General features: G+C 35.1%; 1 protein-coding gene across 1 annotated transcript; it reads right to left on the bottom strand.

The window, feature by feature from the left end:
* Window positions 1-6246: 6246 nt before the first annotated feature.
* LOC107775262 (glucan endo-1,3-beta-glucosidase 8-like) lies at window positions 6247-9044 on the bottom strand. The gene is made up of 2 exons (XM_016594981.2): window positions 8068-9044; window positions 6247-7351 (listed from the first exon to the last, which is right to left on the bottom strand). The coding sequence occupies exons 1-2, from the start codon at window positions 8406-8408 to the stop codon at window positions 6250-6252; spliced, it is 1443 nt and encodes a 480-aa protein (XP_016450467.1). The 5' UTR covers window positions 8409-9044; the 3' UTR covers window positions 6247-6249.
* Between the last annotated feature and the right edge of the window lie 14656 nt (window positions 9045-23700).

Below are 23700 nucleotides of genomic sequence, written 5' to 3'. Positions count from 1 at the left end.
TACATGTGCTCTTATTATTAACCCGCAACCTGATATTTGTGAGTTAACTTGCTCAATAGATTAATTTAGAGCATAATTTTTAGATTTTCTATTCAAGACAGTTCATCTTGATAAGTTGGTTTATATCATAATTAATTTAGCAAAATAATTTACTGAATGCCTCCGATTAATAGTTAAACTATTGCTTATGAGAACAAAGTTATCTATATTAATTTGATATACGTTATATACGAAAGTATATTATATTCTCCCCTCACAAATGGTTCAGGGGTCATGAACCAAATAATTCCATCTTATTATTATTGATGTGCGGTGTATATTTTGATTAATACCATAACACTCAAAAATGATAAAACAAGTTAGTTTTTCTAACATGAGGGGAGACAGGATAAACAATCGAGAAAAAGTTACGGAATGAATTATCATTTGTACATCTAGATCCTCGAATAAGATAATATGAATTTGAAATTCATAAAAAGATAATTCATCTGCACTATATTGCAAATCATGGGAGACGCATTTGCTGACCCAAAGAAAGTAACTATACTCTCACTACAAATACTCCCATTAAAATAAGTCCTAGAAGGACAAAATCTATGATACGCTTAAAGTGTATAGACAAATCGGTTTCAAATAAAATTCTTGATAAAGAAGATGAGCAAATGATCATAATAATGAGGCAAGTAATCTAAAAGATCATATGATATAACAATTCATAAAATCTCAAGGAGAGGTTCAAGTACCTGAAAATATGAATGAAAAGATCTTTATGTTATGTCTTTATGAAAAAATATTGGAATCGATATAAAATATTCGTCGACAACATCAATGATAGCGCTAAGTATAGATGGGGATATTAAGTATGTTAAATACAGACACAAAAATATTGGCCAAATGAAAGAGACAGAATTCAAATAGAATTTGTTTCATATGAAAGACATATAGTTTTGGACCTGCAGTTCAAATACTTGATAGTATAAAGTCAATGGTGTGTGCAATCACTTTTATCTATCTTAGATGTTTAGCATGACATGAAAACTTGATATGCATCTAAAGTCTATTTAAATGACTTATATGACTTAACTTATATGACAATCCCTGAAGGATTCAAATCGCTTAAAAGCATATACAATCCTAAGGGCAATTTGTGCACATATGTATCTTGCTATAACTATAAGCATGATAATGTGATAACGAGGATTTTCAAGGTGCAACATATTCATTGGAGTTAATATGGTTGATTTATTCATCAAATCTCTGCCGACGTTAACCTTCAAGAAGCTAGTGCACAAGATTGGAATGCGAAGGTTCAAGGATGTGAATTGATGCTCTCATCAGGGGGAGTTAATACGCGTTGTACTCTTTTTTCCTTACAAGGTTTTGTCCCACTGGATTTTCCCTGCAAGGTTTTTAATGAGGCAACCAAAATGCGTATTGTTAGATATGTGTACTCTTTTTCCTTTACTAGAATTTTTTTCCATTGGATTTTATTTTAATTAAGGTTTAACGAGGCACATTATCTGTTGAATAGACATTAAAGGGGAATTGTTATAAATAGAATTGTATTTAAGGTGAATGTCTATATTTTAGAGAAATTATATGATTTGTTACTTGGTAGCTAAGTCACTTTTTCCCTGTAAATATGGGGGTTCTATTCCATTGTAATTTATCCCAAATCAATTAGAATTCTCCCTCCCTACTTTTCTCTGCAGTATTATTTTCTTCTTTTATTGTTTTATTTCTGTATCCTTCATTGCAAATTAAATTTCATCTAGCTTTAGCATACTCATTTGTAAAATCTTATACAAAAATTAATAGCAGGTCCGTTTTGGGTAAACAAGATAAGTTCATTCTATAAATTAAATTCAATTTTTTTATTTTCATTATATTGATCTAACTTTAGCATGCCTATCTCTAAAAATTTATATATAGTGTAACTTTTGTTTTGGGTAAAGACTTTTTGTTAGAATAAAACATAGTCAACTTGAAGTAAAAAAAAAAAAAAAACAAGTACTATCCATTACTATTACAAATGGATAAATGAAGAAACAACTATACACTTTAATATGCTTACTATGGAAATTAGAAAATAAAGGATCCTAATTGTGTTAATTATTATTATGACAGAGGAATGACTCAACAATTAATTATATACGATTATTATACTTTTCACTTACCTGAATTGTTTGTAAATAAATTGTATTAATTATATTAAAATTCCATTAAAACCTCAAATTCTTTAATAAAAATACAAAATAAAAAAACAGAGAAAGCAAGAATCCCGGGGTAATCATCAGTTTGCTCCATCATAGATTAACTCTCACCACTGAGAACCTCTCTTTATTTCTCTTAATCTTCTTGAAGTTCAGCGGTAACTTACTTTACCATCCAATTGACGACGTTGTCGAGCCACTTAGAGCCTTAGATATCCCCACCAACTTCATTTTCGTCAACCGATAATTTCGCTCCTCTTAAATTAAAAATTAAAATGTACGATATTTTCTACACTAATGGCCAAATTAGAACTGCAGAAGACAAAGACACCAGGTTTAATTTGTGTTAAGCTTTTTTTCTAGTGATGGCCGTTGCGATGCTATGGAGACTTTGGGCAACAGAGAAACTCAATCGAAACCTAATTTTTCTTGTAAAAAAGGTTGATACAACATCAAGAACCGATGCATTTAAGATATTAATACAAAAGTGGTACAAAATTCACAAAGGAAACAAATTGAAATTTGTAGAAGTTTAAAGAGATAAACACACTTACAGACCAGAGGCCCGAAGTTAAGGGCAAGAGGAGCGATTAGAGACTGATAGACATATTAAACCTAAGTTTTTTATTAAACTATAGCCATATTTTTTATATTCAAGACATATTAAAGAAAATTAATTACCTTAGAAAGATATACAAAAAATTGACAGTGAAAATAGTTGCATGAGCACCTTTAATAGAAACAAAACATCTATAAAAACAGAGAAAGAGACGAAGAAAATAAGAGAAGAACTTTAGAAGCAAAAAAATCACAGAGAGAACATAGAAGCGACGATATGTAATTTCTTATGTTATAAAAAGGGATCTTTGTATCATTCAACTTAAGTTAGACGAAAAATTTGCTCATGTTAATTAGCACAACATGATCATAAAAGCAGACTCCTTTTAAAATTTGAATTTCAGGTAATAGTTGTGATCAACAAAATTATATTGTTTTTCCTTTTCAATTATTTTAGGTGATTTAAGATTAACTTTAGGATTTTTAAGCTAAATAGCCGTACATCCAACCGCTTAAGCTAAAAATAGCCTTTCAAATATATAATATATATGTACAATTTATATATATTATATGAACAATCATGTATCATTAGTGTATATTTTGTGTATATATGCTAGAAAAAACCAATAACCGTCTATCTGTACGAAGATCCCAAAAATTGTAGTCTAATATTTAGCATATGTTTATTGAGCTCGCGCGCAGTATGGGCTATCGGTTACCAGCATATATATATATACACCTCGGAGCGGGAAAAAGGTGGAAAAACATTACTCCAAAAATTTAAAAAATCTCCGTTCCCCTCAGAGCCAGAAGTTAAACGACGTCACTTTAATGTACCCTTTCCCCAAAAATTGGGGATTTGTAAATTCATTTGAACAATTCACAAATTGTAGAATTTAGGATTCTTTTTCAGTAATGGAAGGTGGGATTTGTAGTCCCACAAGATGAAAAGCAGTCAAGAAGAAGCGAGCCGCGGCGGCGCGGCAGATGAAGAAAATGTGAAATTTCAGTGTTGTACAGCCACTTAGGGATTTAGAATCCAATTGGGGTGTTGATTTAGCCAAAAATCTTGAAGAATATTTGCTCAAAATTTGCTATGGTGAAATTACTAGAGATAATTATGATGATGGTCATGTGAATATTGCTGAAGGTTTGTCAAATTTTCAGCTTTAGTGTGTGTTTGGAGCAGAAAATTAAACATTTCCATGAAAAAAAAATCATCTTTTTGTGTTTGCTACAACACTGTCCTTGTAGCATTTACAAGTCTTGTGGGGGTGGTTAAAGGAAAGCCAATAAATTTTCTCTTGTACAGTTTTACCAATGTTGGAATTGGGAATAAATTTTCCCTCCTTACCCACTTTATCTCTCAACAACAAACACCAACAATGGCGTCTTCTTCTTTATCATCACTACTAGATGAGGGATGACTCATGGGCCCAACACGTAATTACAAAAATATTTTCTTAGTTGTATTACTCTAATTGTTTTGTAAAACCATTCATATTCATTTAGATAATATTTAAAAATAAGAACTTCTTATGCATCTTTATTCGATAAAAATTATTGCATTTCCGAGTTAGCCATCTAATTTTAAACTTAATTTGTTCGAATTAAACATCAAAGAAAAAAGAGTAAAAATATAACCAATATTTCATCAATTTGGGTTTTCTTTGTGTTTGTGTGTTGTCTATTCCTCACATTCTAATTTAAAATTTATAATAACATATTTTTAGCATAATAATAAGTAGGCTTATTTGTAGCATATGAACTTATAGGGAATACATTTTGGTAATTTCTTAGCGTTAAATTTAAGGAGGGAAAAAGTTCATAATATATTTAAATTTGATCAACTTGTGAATAACAAAAAAGTTTGCATTTTTCTTTGTTGATAATTCATTAGTTAATAATATTAAATAAGATGACATAACTTTTTATAACATAAGAAAAAATATGTGTCATTAGAAGTGAACCTGAAAATAAAGAAACAAATATTTTTAAAGGAGTATCAATTCTATCTTTTCTTTTTATAGACTTTTGTCATTAAGTGCTAGAATTAATGGTAGTTGTTTGAGCAGTTCCACTTTGAAATGTTTACTTGACATTCAAAATAATCTTGAAGATTCAAATGGTCAAGTTATTACAGTTTGAATAATCATATCGTGAATTCTAAATTGACTATCATTTCTTAATCAAATTACTCTTTTCTTGTTATATATATCAAAAAACATAATATGTTTATTATTAATATTGTAAATTAAGCCGAAAGAAGTTTTTACTAAATGAGAATAACTTAATTAACAATTAATAAATGTAACTCAATGTTTTTGTTTGAAATGGCATAGTAATGTTTACAGATTAGTCTTTTGTTAATAATTTTATATTCTGCCTGGTTATAATAGTTAATTATTTAGTTTGTTCTTATTTTTAAAATAGATTATTAAGGAATAGAAATTTTGTATTCTGCTTGGTTATAATAGTTCATTATTCAGTTTGTTCTTATTTTTAAAATAGACTATTAAGGTAGCGTTTGTCATATGGAAGTCTTGGCCTTCTTGAGTGCCTAATATTTTGTTAACTTTTTCACTTACTAACATTGAGCTTTTCTATTACAAGAGAAATAGACTGGAATTCTACCAGCTTTTGCTTTCTATATCTCTATAAGTATAACATATTTATTTATAATACAAATGTTTTGACATGTAACTTTAACAACATTGTGAAATACTTAACATCTTTGTTTAAAATAAAGTAAACATTCTCAAACGCAAATGTTTAAGTACAATACAAAGTACATCCGGTAGCGAAACCAGGAATTTCACTAAGAGTGTTCAAGATTTAATATACATGTATAATAAGTAATTTTTGATTTATATGCAGTATAATATTTTATATACATGGTATAATTTTTCGATGAAGAGGGTGTTTGAATTGGCTTTTAAGCTGGTCAAATCAGTTTTTAAGCTCTTTTTAGCTTTTTTTTTCAGTGTTTGGCAAAATTAAAAAGTGCTTAAAATAAGTTTAAAACTGCTTAAAACAAGCAAAAACCAATAAGCTGACAACCCTAACTTACTGTTTTTTGGCTTAAAAGCTATTTCTAATGAAAATCACTTTTTTTAAGTCAATTCAAACGAGCTCCAAAAATATTCAATTGACCACCCTTTATTGTATGTGGCTACATTATATTATTGGGTCAAAAGTGGCATGAAAAAATTGCCAAGAGTTTTTTAAAATTGGACGGGCATTAGTGGAGAAATGTATTTTTGGACCTTAGGTAACCTTGGGGGGCTTTTTGGTCCCTATAGTATAGCAAAAGGCAATTTTGAGCATTTCAATCACCAAAGAAGCTGAGAATTGGAACGAAAAAGCACAAATCCTGTAAACTTTTATTGAAGGGTGAGATACCCAATAATATTCTTGAATACAATCTATAATGCAAATAAATTAATCAAAATGTAAATTTATCTACACAGAAATATATCTACAGTAAAAGAAATGTGAAGCCACTTAGCAATACAACAATTCCAGGCAAAACCTTAGAAGAGACAGAGTAAATACCTGTCTGAATAATAAAGTTACAAGTCCCTTGAGATATATTCTTGTCAGTCACCATTGCCAATCCTTGAAAATCACAACTCAAATCTAATTGATTCTGAACCTGGTAATACATATTAAATGCATATGATGCATTCCCATTAGCATCTAAATTATTGCAAGAAGAACCATATCCTAATGCTGTACAATCTGAGAATGTGCAAGCATAGTCAATGTTATTAGCAAGTATGCTCAAATTATTAGCATTTGGATTAAGCATGCACCATCTTTTAGGAAGATATTGCACATTTTTTGCAGCAACAAGATGCTTATCTTGTCCCTGACCTGAAATGTCCATAGGAAACTTTGGCTGCCCATCGTATCGAAAAATTCCCCAGTGTCGCTCAAAATTACCAGGAGCAATACTTTTAGCATCCTCATCAATTAGTCCAAACAAGTAAACTTCAATGTATCCAGGTCTAAGGGGTGTTCCTTTGTTAGCTGCAAGCCTGGAAAACAGTCCTTTATAGAATCGATACGCGTAGTTTAAATTAGCATTCTTGTCACCATCTGTAGGCCAACCAACTTCTCCAACTAGAATGTTCATGTTGCCATAACCAACTGCTTTTAATGCTGAATACAGGGTATCAAAGTTGGCATCAAAGACATTGGTGTACTCGACCCCGTTATCGACTACAGGGTTGCTAGCACCATCAAAGAAAGCAAAGTCAATTGGGAAATGTTCATTGGAATAAAGACTTAGAAAGGGGTAAATGTTTACAGTAAAGGGTGCTTGATTCTTGTTCATGAATTGAACAATTTGTGTCATTAGTTCAGCTATGTCGGTCCGGAATCTACCAGCAGAAGGTACAGGATTAGACTCTGGTGAGAAATAGACATCAGCATTTAGTGGTACAGTTGCTTTTATGGAGTCCCCTACTCCTGCTTCATTTAGTGCATTTTGGATGTTCTGTAGAGCTGGGAATGTTAAGTTCACAAAGGAGTTGTTGTAGGCTGTCAAAAAAGGCTCATTACCAACTGCCACATATCTGTAGACAGATTAAAATGCAACAAGACTAAGAAGACAGACATACAAAATTGAATTCGAGCTTAACTTATATAAACTGACAGTGTAAAAAATTTCACAGTAACCGTGTAGAGGTCATTTTGCCATGTTATGCATGTTATTAATCCAGGCTTGCTATAATAGTTAGCTGTAATTGGCTTGTTTAGTATTACATATATTGCCAACTCAAGACGGCATTTATAAGCAAATTCTAGAGCATTGAGAATAATAAATTATTGAACCAATAAAGATGAGCACAGATCCACATATCTTGCATTTACATTTTTGAAAGCTACGCAAGGAGGAACAACTGCACATGGAAGTATCATAATACGTAAAAGGAAAAAGAAATTATATCAAGTTCATACTATTTGATTTTTAAAATTTTTGCGCACCTCTTAAGAATTTAATTAGTAGTCTTAGTTATAAGAACATTTGTTTATTAAACCCAAGGGTACATTCTAATGATCGGTAAAAATTATGGAAGATTGAAGGTTCAAGTCCTAACAAAAAGAAAAAAAATACTAGCAGTATTAATTTTTCTTATCTACCTAAGCCTTAAGTAGTTGACAGAATGATGTGATACTAGGCACAAAGGTGGATGCAAGTTGACACAGATATTCGACAAATGAAGCAAAGAGAAATCCAAACAAGAATGGGAATTGAAAGGAGGAAAATAAAAGATGTAATATATCTTACTTGATGTTAACACCAGCTTTGATATTGTAGCGAGTGACATTGCGTCTAACCCAATCTTTAGCTCGATCATAATCAGTCATAGTAAGAAGTTGATCATTAGGAATGGCAACCATAACTTCAATATCAGTACCTGCAAGTGCATTCATTGTTGTCTTATCTGCATCAAACAGCTTCACTTTCTTTATACCATTGTCCTTCAGCATTTGCACCACTATTTTTGGCTCCAATGGGTGGCTTGCCATTGTTCCCCAGTTTACTCCTAGGCCTTCAACACTTTTTTTATTATCACCCAAATATACCAGGAAATATAATACTACTACCAAAACCCCAAGTTTCAACATGTTGCTCCAGAGGAAATTAAAACAGGGCAATATTCTCACTTGAAGAAAGTTTTTTTTTCAGAAAAAGATAATGAATTTGGCAGATGGGTAAGCAGAATCTTGGAAATTCAAGTGACTTATTGTGGAGAAAAAAAATGGTATCTTGAACAAAGAATTAGCTAGTGGGGAGAAAAGAGAATCCAGAAAGAGAAAAGGAGAAGGATTTTTGACAAGAGACCTGATAAATAGTACAAGAATGAAGAAAAGGGCGAATCAGTAAAAGAATTATGGGAGGAATGTGTAGAGAGAATAGACCGAGTCTGACAATATACCAGTTAAGTACTAAACGTGGGGGATAATTCTGATGAAAAATCTTGTAATTCTAGGAAGAAACAGAGAGAGGGAGAGAGAGAGAGTTTAGGCTTTATTTAGGGGTTTATGGTTAATATTTGTTATTGAAGCTAAGCCAGTGAAGAAAGAAGAATGGCTGAACTTAATGGACTTATTGTAAATAGTGGGGTCTGGGAGGTTAGTGTGTAGGCAGACCTTACCCCCTATTATGAGATAGAGAGGCTATTTTCGACAGACCCTCGGCTCACTCCTTTCCACCTTGTTCTTGGGATGACTCAAACTCACAACTTCTTGATTGAAAGTGAATGATACTTACCACTAGAAAACCCACTCTTATTCCGACTTATTATAAATGATTTATTAAAATATCTTTAATAGTGGAGTCAAAGCCAGTACTACAGTGTGTGATATTGATAGATGAAAGAGAACGAGTTTCAAGGCGCCCATATTGGATCACACCACTTCAACAAAATCATGGGAACCTGCAAGTCGGTTGCCGACTCACGATATTTATTTTTCACATTATATTAAGCTTAAGTTATTTAATTTCATTTATATATTTCGGTTCATCTCATTTTACTTGACATTATATTCTTTTTCTCATCCAACATCTTAGTCACGCTGACCCCATCAATTCAGATTCACTCTGAGAGTGAAGTGTCCATTACAGAAAGATTTGCAATACCACGACGAAAATTATGAAGTAACAAGTGGTTTGCATAACATTCTTTGTATATCATATATTTTGGTGGGTCCATCCTATCGTTTTAAGTTCTAGCATTTCGTTTTATAATTTAAGACTTTGAATAGTTTCATATGATGCATTAAGATTTGTGTGTAAGGTTGGTTTTGATGTTCTAGAGGTTCAAATTAATTAGTTAGAGTAATTCTCAATTTGGAAGTTTTAAGTTGTAAGAGTTGACCAAGGTTTGACATTTGAGTAAACAACATCGGAATCGAGGTTTGATAGTTTCAGTAGGTTCGTATATTGATTTTGGATTTGGACATATGTTAGGTTTGAATTTGGACATTCCTAGAAGGTTTTAGCCCTATTTGTCAAAAGTTGACAATTTGAACAATTGTATAGTTCATAGGTTTAAGTGGGAGTCATCTTCAGTATTATAGGGCTCCTATTGTGGTTTTGAAACCCCAGATAAGTTCATTTAGTTGATTAGAACTTGTGTGCAAAGTTTGATTGTGATGTGGAATGTCTAAGTGTGGTTCGGACATATTCGACGAAGTTAGAATGTTTGAAAGTTAAGAGAATGATTTTGATCTTTGATCATTGATTTTGATGTTATTTGTGGTGTTTCGAGCATTTTGAATAAGTTTGGATAATATATTTGGACTTGTTAGTGTAAGTGGACGGGGTCTCGAAGGGCTCGAGGGTGTTCCGGAATGGGTTCAAACCTTTTGGGAGTTACTTGGCACAATGGGTTCTTGTGTGTCGCACCTACGAGTGAGGTTACGCAGATGCGAAGTCACATTTGCGGTGCATTTTGTGCAGATGCGCATATTGGTCATGATGGGGAAGGTCGTTGATGCGAGGATGTTGTCGCATCTGCGATACCGCATTTGCGAAAGGCTGCACGGAGATACAAGATTTGTCAGCTCAGGAAGGACCGCAGACACAAAAGATTTGGACGCACCTGCGACGCCACTTTTGCGAAGACTTATCACATAAACGAGAGTGGCGTGTGAGCTGGGAGTTCACATAAGCGAATATTTGGTCGCAGAAGCGACTCTGCACCTGCAGTTTGGTGAGTGCATGTGCGAGATGATGCCTGGCAGTGGCATATTTTTCAAGGGTTTCACCTATTTTCCATTATTTTGAGTTTTGGAGCATGGAATGAGGCTATTTTGGAGATGGATTTCACCTATATTTTGAGAGTATGTAATTTCTACTTGATTATATATTATGAATTCCCATGAATTTCTACACCTAAATCATGGAATTTCAAAGTAAAATCTGGGAGTTTTGACTACACTTTATGTCACGGCCCAATTCCCACTATAGGCCGTGATGCGCACAACGTCACCGTTAGGCAAGCCAACGGTGAACCATCCATTTAAGTATTCGTTTTATTACCTTTAAAATCATGGCTTTTATTAAATAAGAAAATTTATAGCATTAGAATATCATGGATATATAAAATATTTGTAAAACATAAAATAAAAGGTGACAATAATAGGCAAACCATAAACATCTACTAGATATTCTCAAAACTCGGTATCACAAGTACATGAGCATCTACTAGGGAGTGCAATACTAATACAATATCTGTCTGGAATATAAGGTAGACAAGATAAAATAAATAAATATTATGGAGACTCTGTGTGTTGCGGATCGTAACACAAAATGCAGCTCACCATAAAGTCCCCTCAGCAGCTGCGCCATGCGACAAGATGACCACCAACATTACATGTCTTAGAACCTGCATTAGTGTAGAAGTATAGCATGAGTACGTAAATCAACGCATACCCAATAAGTATCTAACATAATCCCGGAGAAGTAGTGACTAGGGGTCGACATTGACAATTACTAATGATCCAATAAATCAAGTACAATAAAAAGTAGACAAGTATGAAGCATGGTAATTAAACAGTAAAAACAGATATAGGTGCATAATACGATCCTCAACTGAACAGTAAACACAAAGTCCTTAAATATCGAATACTTCCTCAAATGGAGTATATAATGATCACCACCAAATCAATGGCCACATCTCAAGTCAGGAAAACTCATAAGTATGCTGACTCGTTATCAAATATTTCGCACGATTCTGCCGAGACGAGCGGCCCGATACCATAAGAGTAAAGGCACGAATTCCTGTAGTGGTGTACCGTCCGATCCCATAATAGTACCTTTGAGGCATTCAACTTGATCCCATAATCGTGTACACTATTGAGGGTCGACCAACACGAATCATCGATGCATCTCATAATACTACCGAGGCAAACAACCCCATCCCATAATGATATTGTTGAGACGTTTAGCTCGATCCCATAGGAATATTGAAGACTTGACGAGTCACTAATCCCACTCACGAATATATGTGTGAGTTGTAGAATTTAAGAAACTTTCGGACAAATACGTACAACACGGGAGAAATCCGTAAAAGGGAGTGTAATCTATACTGCTAATCAAGCAGCTCACCACATATCTCAAATCGTAAGTCCAATACTTTACGTAAGTCTAATCTTAGGAACAAACATAAATTAAAGCAATTAAACAGGCAAGAATAACCCAAGTATTATGATTAAGGCATGGCGTGAGTCTAAGTCTACCCGGACCTAAACATGAATTCTAGCATACGCACGAACACTCGTCACCTCATACGTACGTAACCCCCACAACATGTAGCACATAGCAAATACAACACATACTGGGTAAATTTTCCCTCACAAAGTTAGACAGGAGACTTACCTCGCTCTGAAATCTGATAATCGGCTCTAACGCCTCTCTAAATCCTCAAACCGATATCGAACGATACGAAACTAATCAAACAATGTGCAAACCAATCAAAATATACTTCAATACTCGTAATTTAAAAATTTATAATAAATTTTCAACTCCGCTCGAAAAATCAATGTAGTCAACCCCCGGGTCCACGTACTCGGATTCTAAAAAATTTCGAAGATAAACATTACCCATAACACCACGAACTAAAATATAAAATTTATTCCTAGTTCCATGTCCAATTTCGTGGTCAAAATCCAAATTTACCATTTTTAGGTTTTCTTCCAAAATCCCATCATTTTTATAAATTTTTGTATTTAAATTCATATATAATCCATGTATTTAACTCACAATAAGTGAGAATTATTTACCATGCAATAGATGATGAAAATTTCCCATCCAAGAGCTCCCAAAATCAGCCATCCCAAATGAAATGTGAGAGAAATGAGCCAAGTCCCGAAATAAAAATGCAATCTGTCCAGTCGTCCTTCTTCGCGATCGCGGAAGCACGCGCGCGATCGCAAAGGCCAAACCATCTTGCCCAGAATTACTTATTCGCGAATGCGAGACCCCCCTCGTGATCGCGATGCACAGACAACCTAAACCTATACGAACGCGAGCCAAGCTCCATGAATGCGAAGGCAAAACTTCCAGCCCCAGCAACTTACTCTTACGCGATTGCGAAGCTGCCTACGCGATCGCGTAGCACAGCTCCCTCAATAGGCCAGCCACACTATTCCACATCTCGTTCACAACTCCAGCAACGCGAATGCGTAGAAGAACCTGACAACCTTATGCGATCGCGACCCTCTCCATACAATCGCTAAGAACAAAGTCTTCGCCAGCCCAAACTACCCTTCGCGATCGCAGTACCTTCTTCACGATCGCGAAGCACACGCCTGACACCAGAAACTGACAATCACAAAATAAAGGAAAATGGTCTGAAACCATACCGAAACACACCCGAGGCCCCCGGAATCCCGTCCAATTTTACCAACAAGTCCCAATTCCTACTCCAAACTTATCCAAAGGCTCGAAACGCCATGAATAACATCAAAACCACGAATCGACGATCCAAATCCCTCTTTTAACTTTCAAACATTTAAAATTTGCCGAACGCATCCAAATCACACTTAGACATCTCGGAATGACGCCAAGTTTTACGTACATGTCACGAATCACAACACGAACTAATTCCAAGGCTCGGAATCTCAAATGGACATCAATAACACCAAAGTCCACTTCAAATCAAAATGCTAACTTTCCACATTATGTGCTAAAACACTTGCGGTCCACCTGAAACTCGAACCGAACATACGCCCAAGTCCAGAATCATCATACAAACCCATTGAAACCTTCAATCCCGATTCTAAGGTCGTCTACTCAAAAGTCAAATCTTGATCAACTTTTCCAACTTAAAGCTTTCGAGTTCAGAATTATTATTCTAAATCAACTTCGAACTCCTTAAAAACTGAAACCAACCACACGTGTAGGTCATAATATATAAATTGAAGCTACTTAAGGCCTCAAATCGCCGAACAACGTGCTAGAGCTCAAAACGATCGGTCGGGTCGTTACACTTTAAGAGAGTATATTTTGGAGATTAGAGGGTCGATTTGGACTAAATTTTGAAAACTAATTATATATTTAGACTTGGCAAGTTATGGCTCATCGACTTCGATATTGGTTTTGGATTTCGGGCACGTATGACCAGGTTGATTTTTATATTTTTTTTGGGAATTCTTCAAAGATCAAAACTTTATGGATTGAGATCGCTTCCTATAGCATTGCTTGACTTCCCTGTTTGATGTTGGATTGGATTTGTGTGATTGTAGGGCTAGAACAAGGTTTTTATAACGACCCGATCAGTTGTTTTGAGCATTAGCATTTTCGTTCGATGGTTTGAGGTCTTGAGTAGCTTCATATGGTGTATTATGACTTGCATGCATGACTGGTTTTGATTTTCGAGTGTTTTGGAATTGTATTAATAGAGTGATTCTCAATTTGAAAGTTTTAATTTGGAAAACTTGACCAAGGATTGACTTATGAGTAAATGATCTCGAAATCGGGATTTGTTGGATTCAATAAGTTTGTAGGGTGATTTTAGACCTAGACGTATGTTCAAATTTGAATTTGGATATTCCTAAAAGGTTTTGGCTCTGTTTGTTGAAAGTTGGCAATTTGAAGGTTTGAAATATTCATAAGTTTGACCAGGCGTGAACTTCGATATTACCGGGATCGGATTGTTGTTTCGGAAGTTCGAATAGGTTTGTTTTGTTAGTTGGGACTTGTGTGCAAAGTTTGATTATGATCTGAAATGTTGAAGTGTGATTCAGACGCGTTCGGCGAAGGTTGAAGGTTTGTAAGTTAAGAGAAAGATCTTGATTTTTGATTCTTGGTGTTGATGTTATTTGTGGTGTTTCGAGCCTTTGGATAAGTTTTGAACGATATATTTTAATTGTTGGTATAATTGGACGGGGTCCTGAGGGGCTCGGGTGAGTTTTATACCATTTTTAGGCCCTATTAAGTTGCTAGTTTTTGGCTACAGGTGTATGAATCGCGATCACAAATCTCTAAGACGCGTTCACGAAGAGTGAATTGTTGTTTGGGTCTTGTGAATCGCGAACATGGAGGTCTTGTCCGCGATCGCGTAGAAGAAATTTCTGTTGTCATTTGGCTGACTTCTGGAGCTTATATCTTGTAATCCTTTAGAAATTTGGAGATGATCCAAAAATTAAAGTTGTAGAATTTTGTGTCTAATTTTTAAAAAATTAAATTGTTTATCATTTGGAGTTTTATACAGAATATTATGACCATTATACTAGAGGTTATCTGTAAAGAGTTAAGCAAGTTTGTTCGAATTTGTTCATCGCGATCGCGGAGTTCTTTGCCACGATCGCGAAGAGTAGATTCGTGCTGGGAATTTTGTGAACCAAGATCGCGTGGTTGGTGACCGCGATCACCAAGAAGGAGCCCTGGCAGGGGTATTTAATGCCTAATTTTGAGATTTTGAGCTCATTTTCACTAATTTTGAGGCTTGGGGGAGTGGACCAAGGCAATTTTGGAGATGGATTTCACCCAAATTATGAGGGTAAGTGTTCACTTGATTATGATTATATATCATGAATCCCATGAATTTATACACCTAAAATATGGAATTTCAAAGTAAATTTTTGGGCTTTTGGCAAAATATTTCTAAAGAGAAAAATTGAGATTTGAACATCGATTCAGACTCAGATTTGGATGAAACTTGTATAGCTGGACTCGTATTCGAATCGGTTGTCGGAATTTGTGAGTTTTGTCAGATTTCGAGATACGGGCCTGGGTTGACTTTGAGTATTTGATTAAAGATTCAACCTTTATCGCTTGGGTTTGATTCCTATGACATTATTTTGATGTTATTGAGTTATTTTTTTGCTAGATTTAAGTCGTTCGGAGGTCGATTCGCACGATAAAGCATTTTTAGAGTATTGATTTGGCTTGTATGAGGTAAGTATCTTGCCTAACCTTGTGTGGGGAATACCCCTTAGGATTTGGCCATAATTGCGCATTTATGTTATGTGAAAAGCAACGTGTACACGAGGTGACGAGCATGTACACGGGTGCTATGTGTGATTTGTGACCAGAATAGACCTTAGGCTATAAATATGCTTTAATTTGAGGATGATTTGTATATGAACCATGATTAATCACTTTGTGGCAATAAGAACATGACCACTACACTTGTTTTTAGTCGTACAATGCTTTATTTGTTAAATACCTATCCGCATTTTACTATTTTTCATGTCCTTGTACATTTTATTGATAAATTATGAACTCATACCCATGATAAAACTGTGGCATTATTGTTTATGATTTTGTGGCACATGTGGACATGTTGAGCAGATTATTTGGATATTGGCACGAGGTCTTTATCGTGCGAGCACGAGGTCTTTGTCGTGCGAGTGTGATTATATTATGGAACGAGGTACTTGTCGTGCGAGTGTGATTGATATTGGTACGAGGTCTTTGCCGTGCGGGTGTGATTATATTGTGGAACGAGGTCTTTGTCGTACGAGTGTGATTGATATTGGCTCAAGGTATTTGCTATGCGAGCACAAGGTTTTTGTCGTGCGAGTGTGATTGATATTGGCATGAGGTCTTTGCCGTGCGAGTGTGATTGATATTCGCACGAGGTCTTTGCCGTACGAGTGTGATTGGTATTGTAGCGCAGGGTCTTTATTGTGCGAGTATGACTGATAATGTGGGTACGCTGTGCCATATGTGTGTATTTTTATTTAATGACTTGTTGTTAAAGCTGAGCCGTTTCTTGTATTTAATTGTTATCACTTGTTCCAATGAGGTTAATGTTATTGTTTTGTTATACTTTCTATTACTAGTCTTTGATTTATTAAACAAGTTATTTGACTAGTGAGTATCACATGGCTTGAACCTCGTCACTACTTCACTAAGGTTACTCCTGATACAAAACTATCTCATAGTTTGATAAAAAATCAAAGTATGTTTGTAAAAGTTATTTATAATTTGTCGGTATAATTTAATTTAGTCTAAATTGAAATATTTATTTGTTTATACTGAAGTTTTCGATTTGGTGTATAGCTATTTTCACTAATTATTGGTTATTTTTAGTATTTATAAATATTTTTATTCTATTTTTATTTAAATATCTTAGAGTTAATAATTTTTTGTTAAATTGAATTTCTTGAAGTAAAACTTGATAAATTAAATAGATAAACTGCTAAAATAGAAATAGATACATCTTTTCTACCTTTTAGACTTTAAGATTACTTCGTTTTGAGATTGTTTTAAAAAGAAAAAAGGGGATCAAACCTGCTTGTCATTGTAACGATCCGACCGGTCGTTTCGAGTATTACAACCCCATCTTCCCATGTACTGCTCAAATTATGTTTTACAGTTGTTATTTGACTTGCCGGGGTAATTGGTTCGTGTCCAGTGAGATTTTGGAATAATTTAGAACATTTAGTTCCAAGGTTTAGAACTTAAGTTGAAAAGGTTGACCGGATGTTGACTTATGTGTAACGACCCCGGAAAATTTTTGCTAAGGAAATTAAGGTTTTGTGGTGCCGAGGTAGAATAATTAGTACAAAGGTGCTCAGACTTTTTGGGTTGAAGAATGCACTTAAGTGTTGAAATTTTTTTTGACAGAAGAAGGACATTTTGCTGTCTATTTTGCGACCGCATAAACGTTATGCGGACCGTGGATTTACCGCAGAACGAAGCGGAAACTCGAGCAAATTTTGGGCCATTATGCGACCGCAGAAGTATTTTGCGGTCCATTATGCGACCACAGAATCAGTATGCAGACCGCAGAATGGTCGCATACTCGGGAAGAATGTGCCCAGTTCTTAGGGTCCATTTCGCGGGTCGCATATGCATTATGCGGTCGCATATGCGACCACAGATCCTGTCCCAAAGCTTCATTTTCTGGTTTTTATAACCTGACCCTATTTTGATAAATAGCCTTTGAGGCTCATTTTGAAGGCAAAAATCTGATATTTTAGAGAGAAGTGAGAGTGTTCTATAGAGAGGAAGAAGCTCAAATACTTTATTCATCAATATCTTGTTCAAGCTTTGAAATCCAACAAGAAATATCACAAGATCTTCACCCAAGAGATAAGGTTCTAACCCTAGTCTTCAATTTCGAGTTTAGGTAAAGATGAGTGATTGAGAGTATGATTCTTGGGTGTGAGAGTATTATTTATACATACACGTATCAATAAGGTTTGTGGAAAGATTGTTGAGTTCAAATGGGTAAAGATTGGGTTGAAAATGGTAGAAATCTTCAAAGACTTTAATTGAGGATTTGAGGGTCGAGTTGATGTCGGAATTTGGTGAAATTTATATGGTTGGACTCGTGGTTGGATGTGCGTTCATATTTTATAACTTTTGTCGGATTCCGAGACGTGGGCCCCAAGGGTGATTTTTGAGTGCAATTTCGGATTTTGTTGGAAAATTTGTATTTTCATATGGTATTAACTCCTATAATTCGTATTGACTGAATCGAATTATTTGTGACTAGATTCGAAGCGTTTGGAGACCGATTCGCGAGGCAAAGGCATATCAGAATAAAGAATTTCATGGTTTGAGGTAAGTAACACTTATATATTTTGTCCTAAGGGTATGGAACCCCAGACTATGTGTTATGTGATCGGTTTTGAGGTGACACACATGCTAGGTGACCCGCGTATGGGCGTGCACCATAGAAATTATGACTTGGTCAAATTCCATGAAACTGTGTAGTTGAAAAATCTGTTGTTATCTGTATATTCTCCATGTAGTAGAGAAATTGAACCACAAATCATGTTTAGATTATGTGTTGGCGCTGTAGGGACCCATAGGGGTCGTGTACATATTGAATTATCTGCTAAATTATTGTTTTGTTCTTAATCACAGTTTACTTGTTAATTTTATCTCAATCTCTATTATTCATTATTGATGCATCATATCATTGCTGTTTGGGCTGATTTTCATGATTATTAAGAGCCTGAGAGACTGGAGAGATTTATGACCGAGTGAGATATTATTTTATAGCACGTGAGTTGTCCGTGCAACACATGAGTTGTCCATGCAGATCCATATATCATACTATAGCACGTGAGTTGTCCGTGCGAATCCAGTTATTATACTATAGCATGTGAGTTGTCCGTACAACATGTGAGTTGTCCGTGCAGATCCAGATATCGATACTATAGCACATGAGTTGTCCGTGCAGCACGTGAGTTGTCCGTGCGAATTATAGCGCTTGGGCTGAAGGAGCCCCTCCGGAGTCTGTACACACCCCCAGTAAGCGCATGTACCTACTGAGTAAGAGTGCTGAGTGCTGAGCTAGTGGAAGGGCTGAGTGACTGTGGTCCTGAGAGGATGCATTTGATTTCATTATTGTTGCACTTTAGCTGTAATATGTCACTGTTTTGAAAATTTCTGAGAGACATTATCTTATGTTTCAGTTGAATATGACATGAAATTACTGTTTTGGCCTTAAATGTTGAACTTGAAAGTATGCCTACCTTATTATGTTGGAAATTACTATAATCGGACTCAGCTATGAAGCTCGTCACTACTTTCAGTTCTTTATTTAGTATTGTTACTTGCTGAGTTGGTTGTACTCATACTACACCCTGCACTTCGTGTGCAGATCCAGGTGTTCCCGGACACAGTAGGTGTTGATTTCTTCGCACAGTTAATTATCCGGAGATTCCGAGGTAGCTGTCGGTGTTTCGCAGATCTTGTCTCTCCTTTCTTATCTGCTTGATTACTGTATTTGGTCTCAGGCTATTATAGACCGTGTTTTCCAAACTTGTGATGTATAGATACTCATGTACTCTGTGACACCCCAATAGTTGAGAATTCCGCATTATATTTTGGGATTTCTATCCCGGTTATGAGAATTTTTACTACTAAAACTGATTTAAATTTATTTTTGTTAAAAGTGTTGGAAATACTATCGAGAAAATCGGCTTGCCTAGTACCACGTTAGGCGCCATCACGACATGTTAAGATTCTGAGTCGTGACCGTCATACAGTCATTTTTTTTTAGCTTCAATTGAACCCGCTTGTGCAAACTGTTGCCAAGGCTAGTAATTTAGGCACCTCATTTTGCAAAGAAGATTATGCATGTCAAATTTGAAACTGGGAACCGCATTTTGTGACATAATGAGACTGATTTTCGTGCTTTTATGCCAATTTTACATAATGCCAGAAATTCTAGATATTAGAAAGTACAAAATTTCCCAGCAAATGGTGAGTAGAATTATTAAAAATTACAAAAAAAGATCCAAGCATGAAGATTGAAGTTAAAGGAAACTCGATTACTGATCAATCAATGTGGTGCTTTAACTTTAGGTGGCAAAAATATTCCAATATATCAGCTTGGAAGAGCTTGAAACAACTGAAAGACAAGGTCCATTTTTCAGCTGAAGCATGACATAAAAACATTCTTCTAAATGTATCTTTCCTTGTTAGTAGATCATGAGTTTGTCTTGAAAGCTGAAACGAGGTTCCTATGGATAATAATATATTAAAACTTGGACACTAGTTTCTAAGAGTTGTTGCTATTTTGAACCCAGAAATGGGATCTATAGATCATACGTTTTCTGTACTTTCTTAATGCGTGGTCCAAGGTCTAGTATAGTATATGTAGCAGGCACATTCATGTCTTTTCGAGGTACTGCAATTAAAAAAACATAGCAAAAAGGTCTCCCCTCTCGGTCGATCCACATTCTGCCTCTTATCTCTTTCTTCTGCAAGTTCTCTGGTGTCAAATGAAAAAGGAATTCGAACGGTCTAGTCACATAACTTTTCATGACATGATGCATTATACGAACAAGAGCTTTTACTTTTCAGATCGACAAGTACACCTTCCTTAAAAGGAAACACCAAATTAGCCAAAGATACCGAGAATTAAGATATGTTAATAAAAATAATTTTGATGAATTGGTTCTACAACCTCAATTAACCTGGTCTTCCTTACACTTTTGTTTACCCGAAAAATGGATAGAGTTAAATTTGTATATGGTTCTAAGGATACGTGATATAACTTGGTACAAATCGTAGAGTGAAATAGAAATATATATGTTCTTGACAAATAGAATGAAATATAAGGCAGACAAAAAAGGAAATATTGATAAATAAGGCAAAGCAAATGAGCCCAAAAAATGTTAATCTCTCTCAAGCTGTCTTTGTTACAATACCCGCTCATGCTTACAAGGATTCCCCTCTTTATAGTAGAGGGATCCTACTTTATCTATAATAATAAAAATATATAGTGGAGAACTCATGATGAATTGTCTTTTCCTCGATTCCCGCCAAGATTCTCTCCCCTAGTGCGGTTGCAACGGCTCTTGTCTGTGAGCTCGATACTGGCTCGGAGCCCTGTCGGTATTGGATCGAGCCCTCGGCCTTGGTTCGAGCTCGATTCTGACTTGGAGTCTCGATATTCGGGGTGAATGTTGGTCGATTTATGCATCTTCGAAAATCTTCGCTTTGACTCGTAGTTCGATTTGGATATGAGCTCGATATTGATACTGATCTTGTCATTGATCGGTCTTAGAGTTCGAAGCTTGACGTCCTTACTTCGGACCTCGACCTGTCGTCATGCAGATACCTTTTGATCGAAATATTATCATCTCGACCAGTCCGTACGACTGAATTAATCGGTTTTGACCGTACACAACTTTATTTGTCGGCAGATATGAAATTAAAGATGAAAAAAAACTGTAGGTGAAATTGTGAAGATTAATGGATCATGCATGTGGTATTTGTAATGCAATCTAATTGGCTATAATAAACACTTACAAGAAAAATACATATTTGTGATGGAATATGTATGCCTGGCAAAATTGTACAAAATTATGATGTGTTTGTGACAGTACGATGACAGAATTTATCAATGTGGTCAAAACTATTTTCTTTTTAGAATTTTTGACGATTTTATTTTCCGTCACAAATTCTTTCTGATGCCCTTGATATTATATTTAGCGAAAGTTGTTTTAACTATCAACATAATTTGGTCATCCCTTGCCTATAACGTGCTCTTGCCCGACCCTGTAATAATTGTTCGTGGCCAAATATGACAAGTTGACGTACACATTAATATACAACATAAGTGCTTTTATAAAGTCGTCTCATCACCTTTGAATTCCATTTGGTTTATAATGTTAGGCAATTATAATAAAGTTATGTTTTTAATATAAAGTCATATTCTTCATTACAATATTTAACACTTTTTTTTAATATTTATATCATGTCCTAAGCATATCTAATAATGGAGAAGAATGTTATAAAATAAAGACTGTAAAATAAAGACAAGTATAGAGAGAAACTGATATATTATTCTGATTTCAAACTTGTGTACATAATGAACTGAATTTTCCTCTATTTATAGAAGAAAGGAAGCTGCTGTGTAAGCTGCTACTGCAAGCTGCTTGTAAGCTGCTGTGTAAGCTGCTTGTAAGCTGTTGCTCTAAACTGTTGTGCCAGATATAGATAATCTTCTATCATGGGTAATATTTATCCATAACGGAGTACCGAAAGGATAAGCTTTTTCAGGAGGCTTATTTCCAATAGAGTACTAAATAGATAAATATATTTATGGCGGAGTCTCATATGGATAAACTTCTTCAGGAAGCTTATTTACAACAGAGTACTAAATGAACATCCATAATATAATATATTCATAACACTCCCCCTTGGATGTTCATTAAAAGATAATGTGCCTCGTTAAAACCTTACTAGAAAAAATCCCGTGGAAAAAATCCTAGTGAAGGAAAAAGAGTACACATATTTAGTAATACGCATTGCTAACTGCCTCATTAAAAACCTTATAAGGAAAACCCTGTGGGAAAAAACCTTAATAAGGAAAAAAGAGTACATCGCGTATTTTACTCCCCCTGATGAAAACCTTGTTTCAAATATTTAAGTCTCCGCATTCCAATCTTGTATACCATCTTCTCAAAAGTTGAAGTTGGTAAAGATTTGGTGAATAAATCTGCCGGATTGTCACTTGAACGGATTTGTTGCACATCAATGTCACCATTTTTCTGAAGATCGTGTGTGTAGAATAATTTTGGTGAAATGTGCTTCGTTCTATATCCTTTTATAAATCCTCCCTTCAATTGGGCTATGCATGCAGCATTGTCTTCGTATAAAATTGTGGGTTTTTTCTCACATTTCAAACCACATTTTTCTCGAATAAAATAAATTATTGATCTCAACCATACGCTTTTCCTACTTGCTTCATGAATAGCTATTATTTCAGCATGATTTGAAGAAGTAGCAACAATAGATTATTTTGTGGAACGTCATGATATGATAGTACCTCCACATGTAAACACGTACCCGGTTTGAGATCTAGCTTTATGGGGATCAGATAAATAACCTGCATCTGCATAACCAACAAGATCTGCACTATCTTTGTTAGCATAAAACAAACCCATATCAAGAGTTCCCTTTAAATATCGTAATATATGCTTAATCCCATTCCAATGTCTCCGTGTAGGAGAAGAGCTATATCTTGCTAGTAAATTAACAGAAAATGCTATGTCAGGCCTTGTAGTATTAGCAAGATACATAAGTGCACCAATTGCACTGAGATAGGGTGTTTCAGGACCCAGGAGTTCCTCATCCTCTTCTGGAGGTCGGAACGGGTCCTTATTCACTTCAAGTGATCGAACAACCATTGGTGTACTCAATGGGTGCGCTTTGTCCATGTAAAAGCGTTTTAAGACCCTTTCTGTATAGGCAGATTGATGGATAAAGATCCCGTCTGCTAAATGTTCAATTTGCAGACCAAGACAAAGTTTTGTCTTCCCAAGATCTTTCATCTCAAATTCTTTCTTAAGATATTCAATTGCCTTTTGGAGCTCTTCTGAAGTTCCAACAAGATTTATGTCATCAACATAAACAGCAAGTATAACAAATTCTGAAGCCATTTTCTTTATAAAAATACATGGACAAATAACATCATTTATGTAACCCTCTTTA

This window comes from Nicotiana tabacum, chromosome 15, assembly GCF_000715075.1.
Source record: "Nicotiana tabacum cultivar K326 chromosome 15, ASM71507v2, whole genome shotgun sequence".
Taxonomy (NCBI): Eukaryota; Viridiplantae; Streptophyta; class Magnoliopsida; order Solanales; family Solanaceae; genus Nicotiana; species Nicotiana tabacum.
This window is presented reverse-complemented; position numbering and strand designations above follow the sequence as displayed.

What these genes read in the sequence shown, in the direction of transcription:
- LOC107775262 (XM_016594981.2), bottom strand. Translation starts at nt 8,408, where the DNA reads ATGTTGAAACTTGGGGTTTTGGTAGTAGTATTATATTTCCTGGTATAT. An exon ending in AAAGCTGGTGTTAACATCAA is followed by an intron (nt 7,352 to 8,067) that starts GTAAGATATATT and finishes ATCTGTCTACAG; the next exon opens with ATATGTGGCAGTTGGTAATG.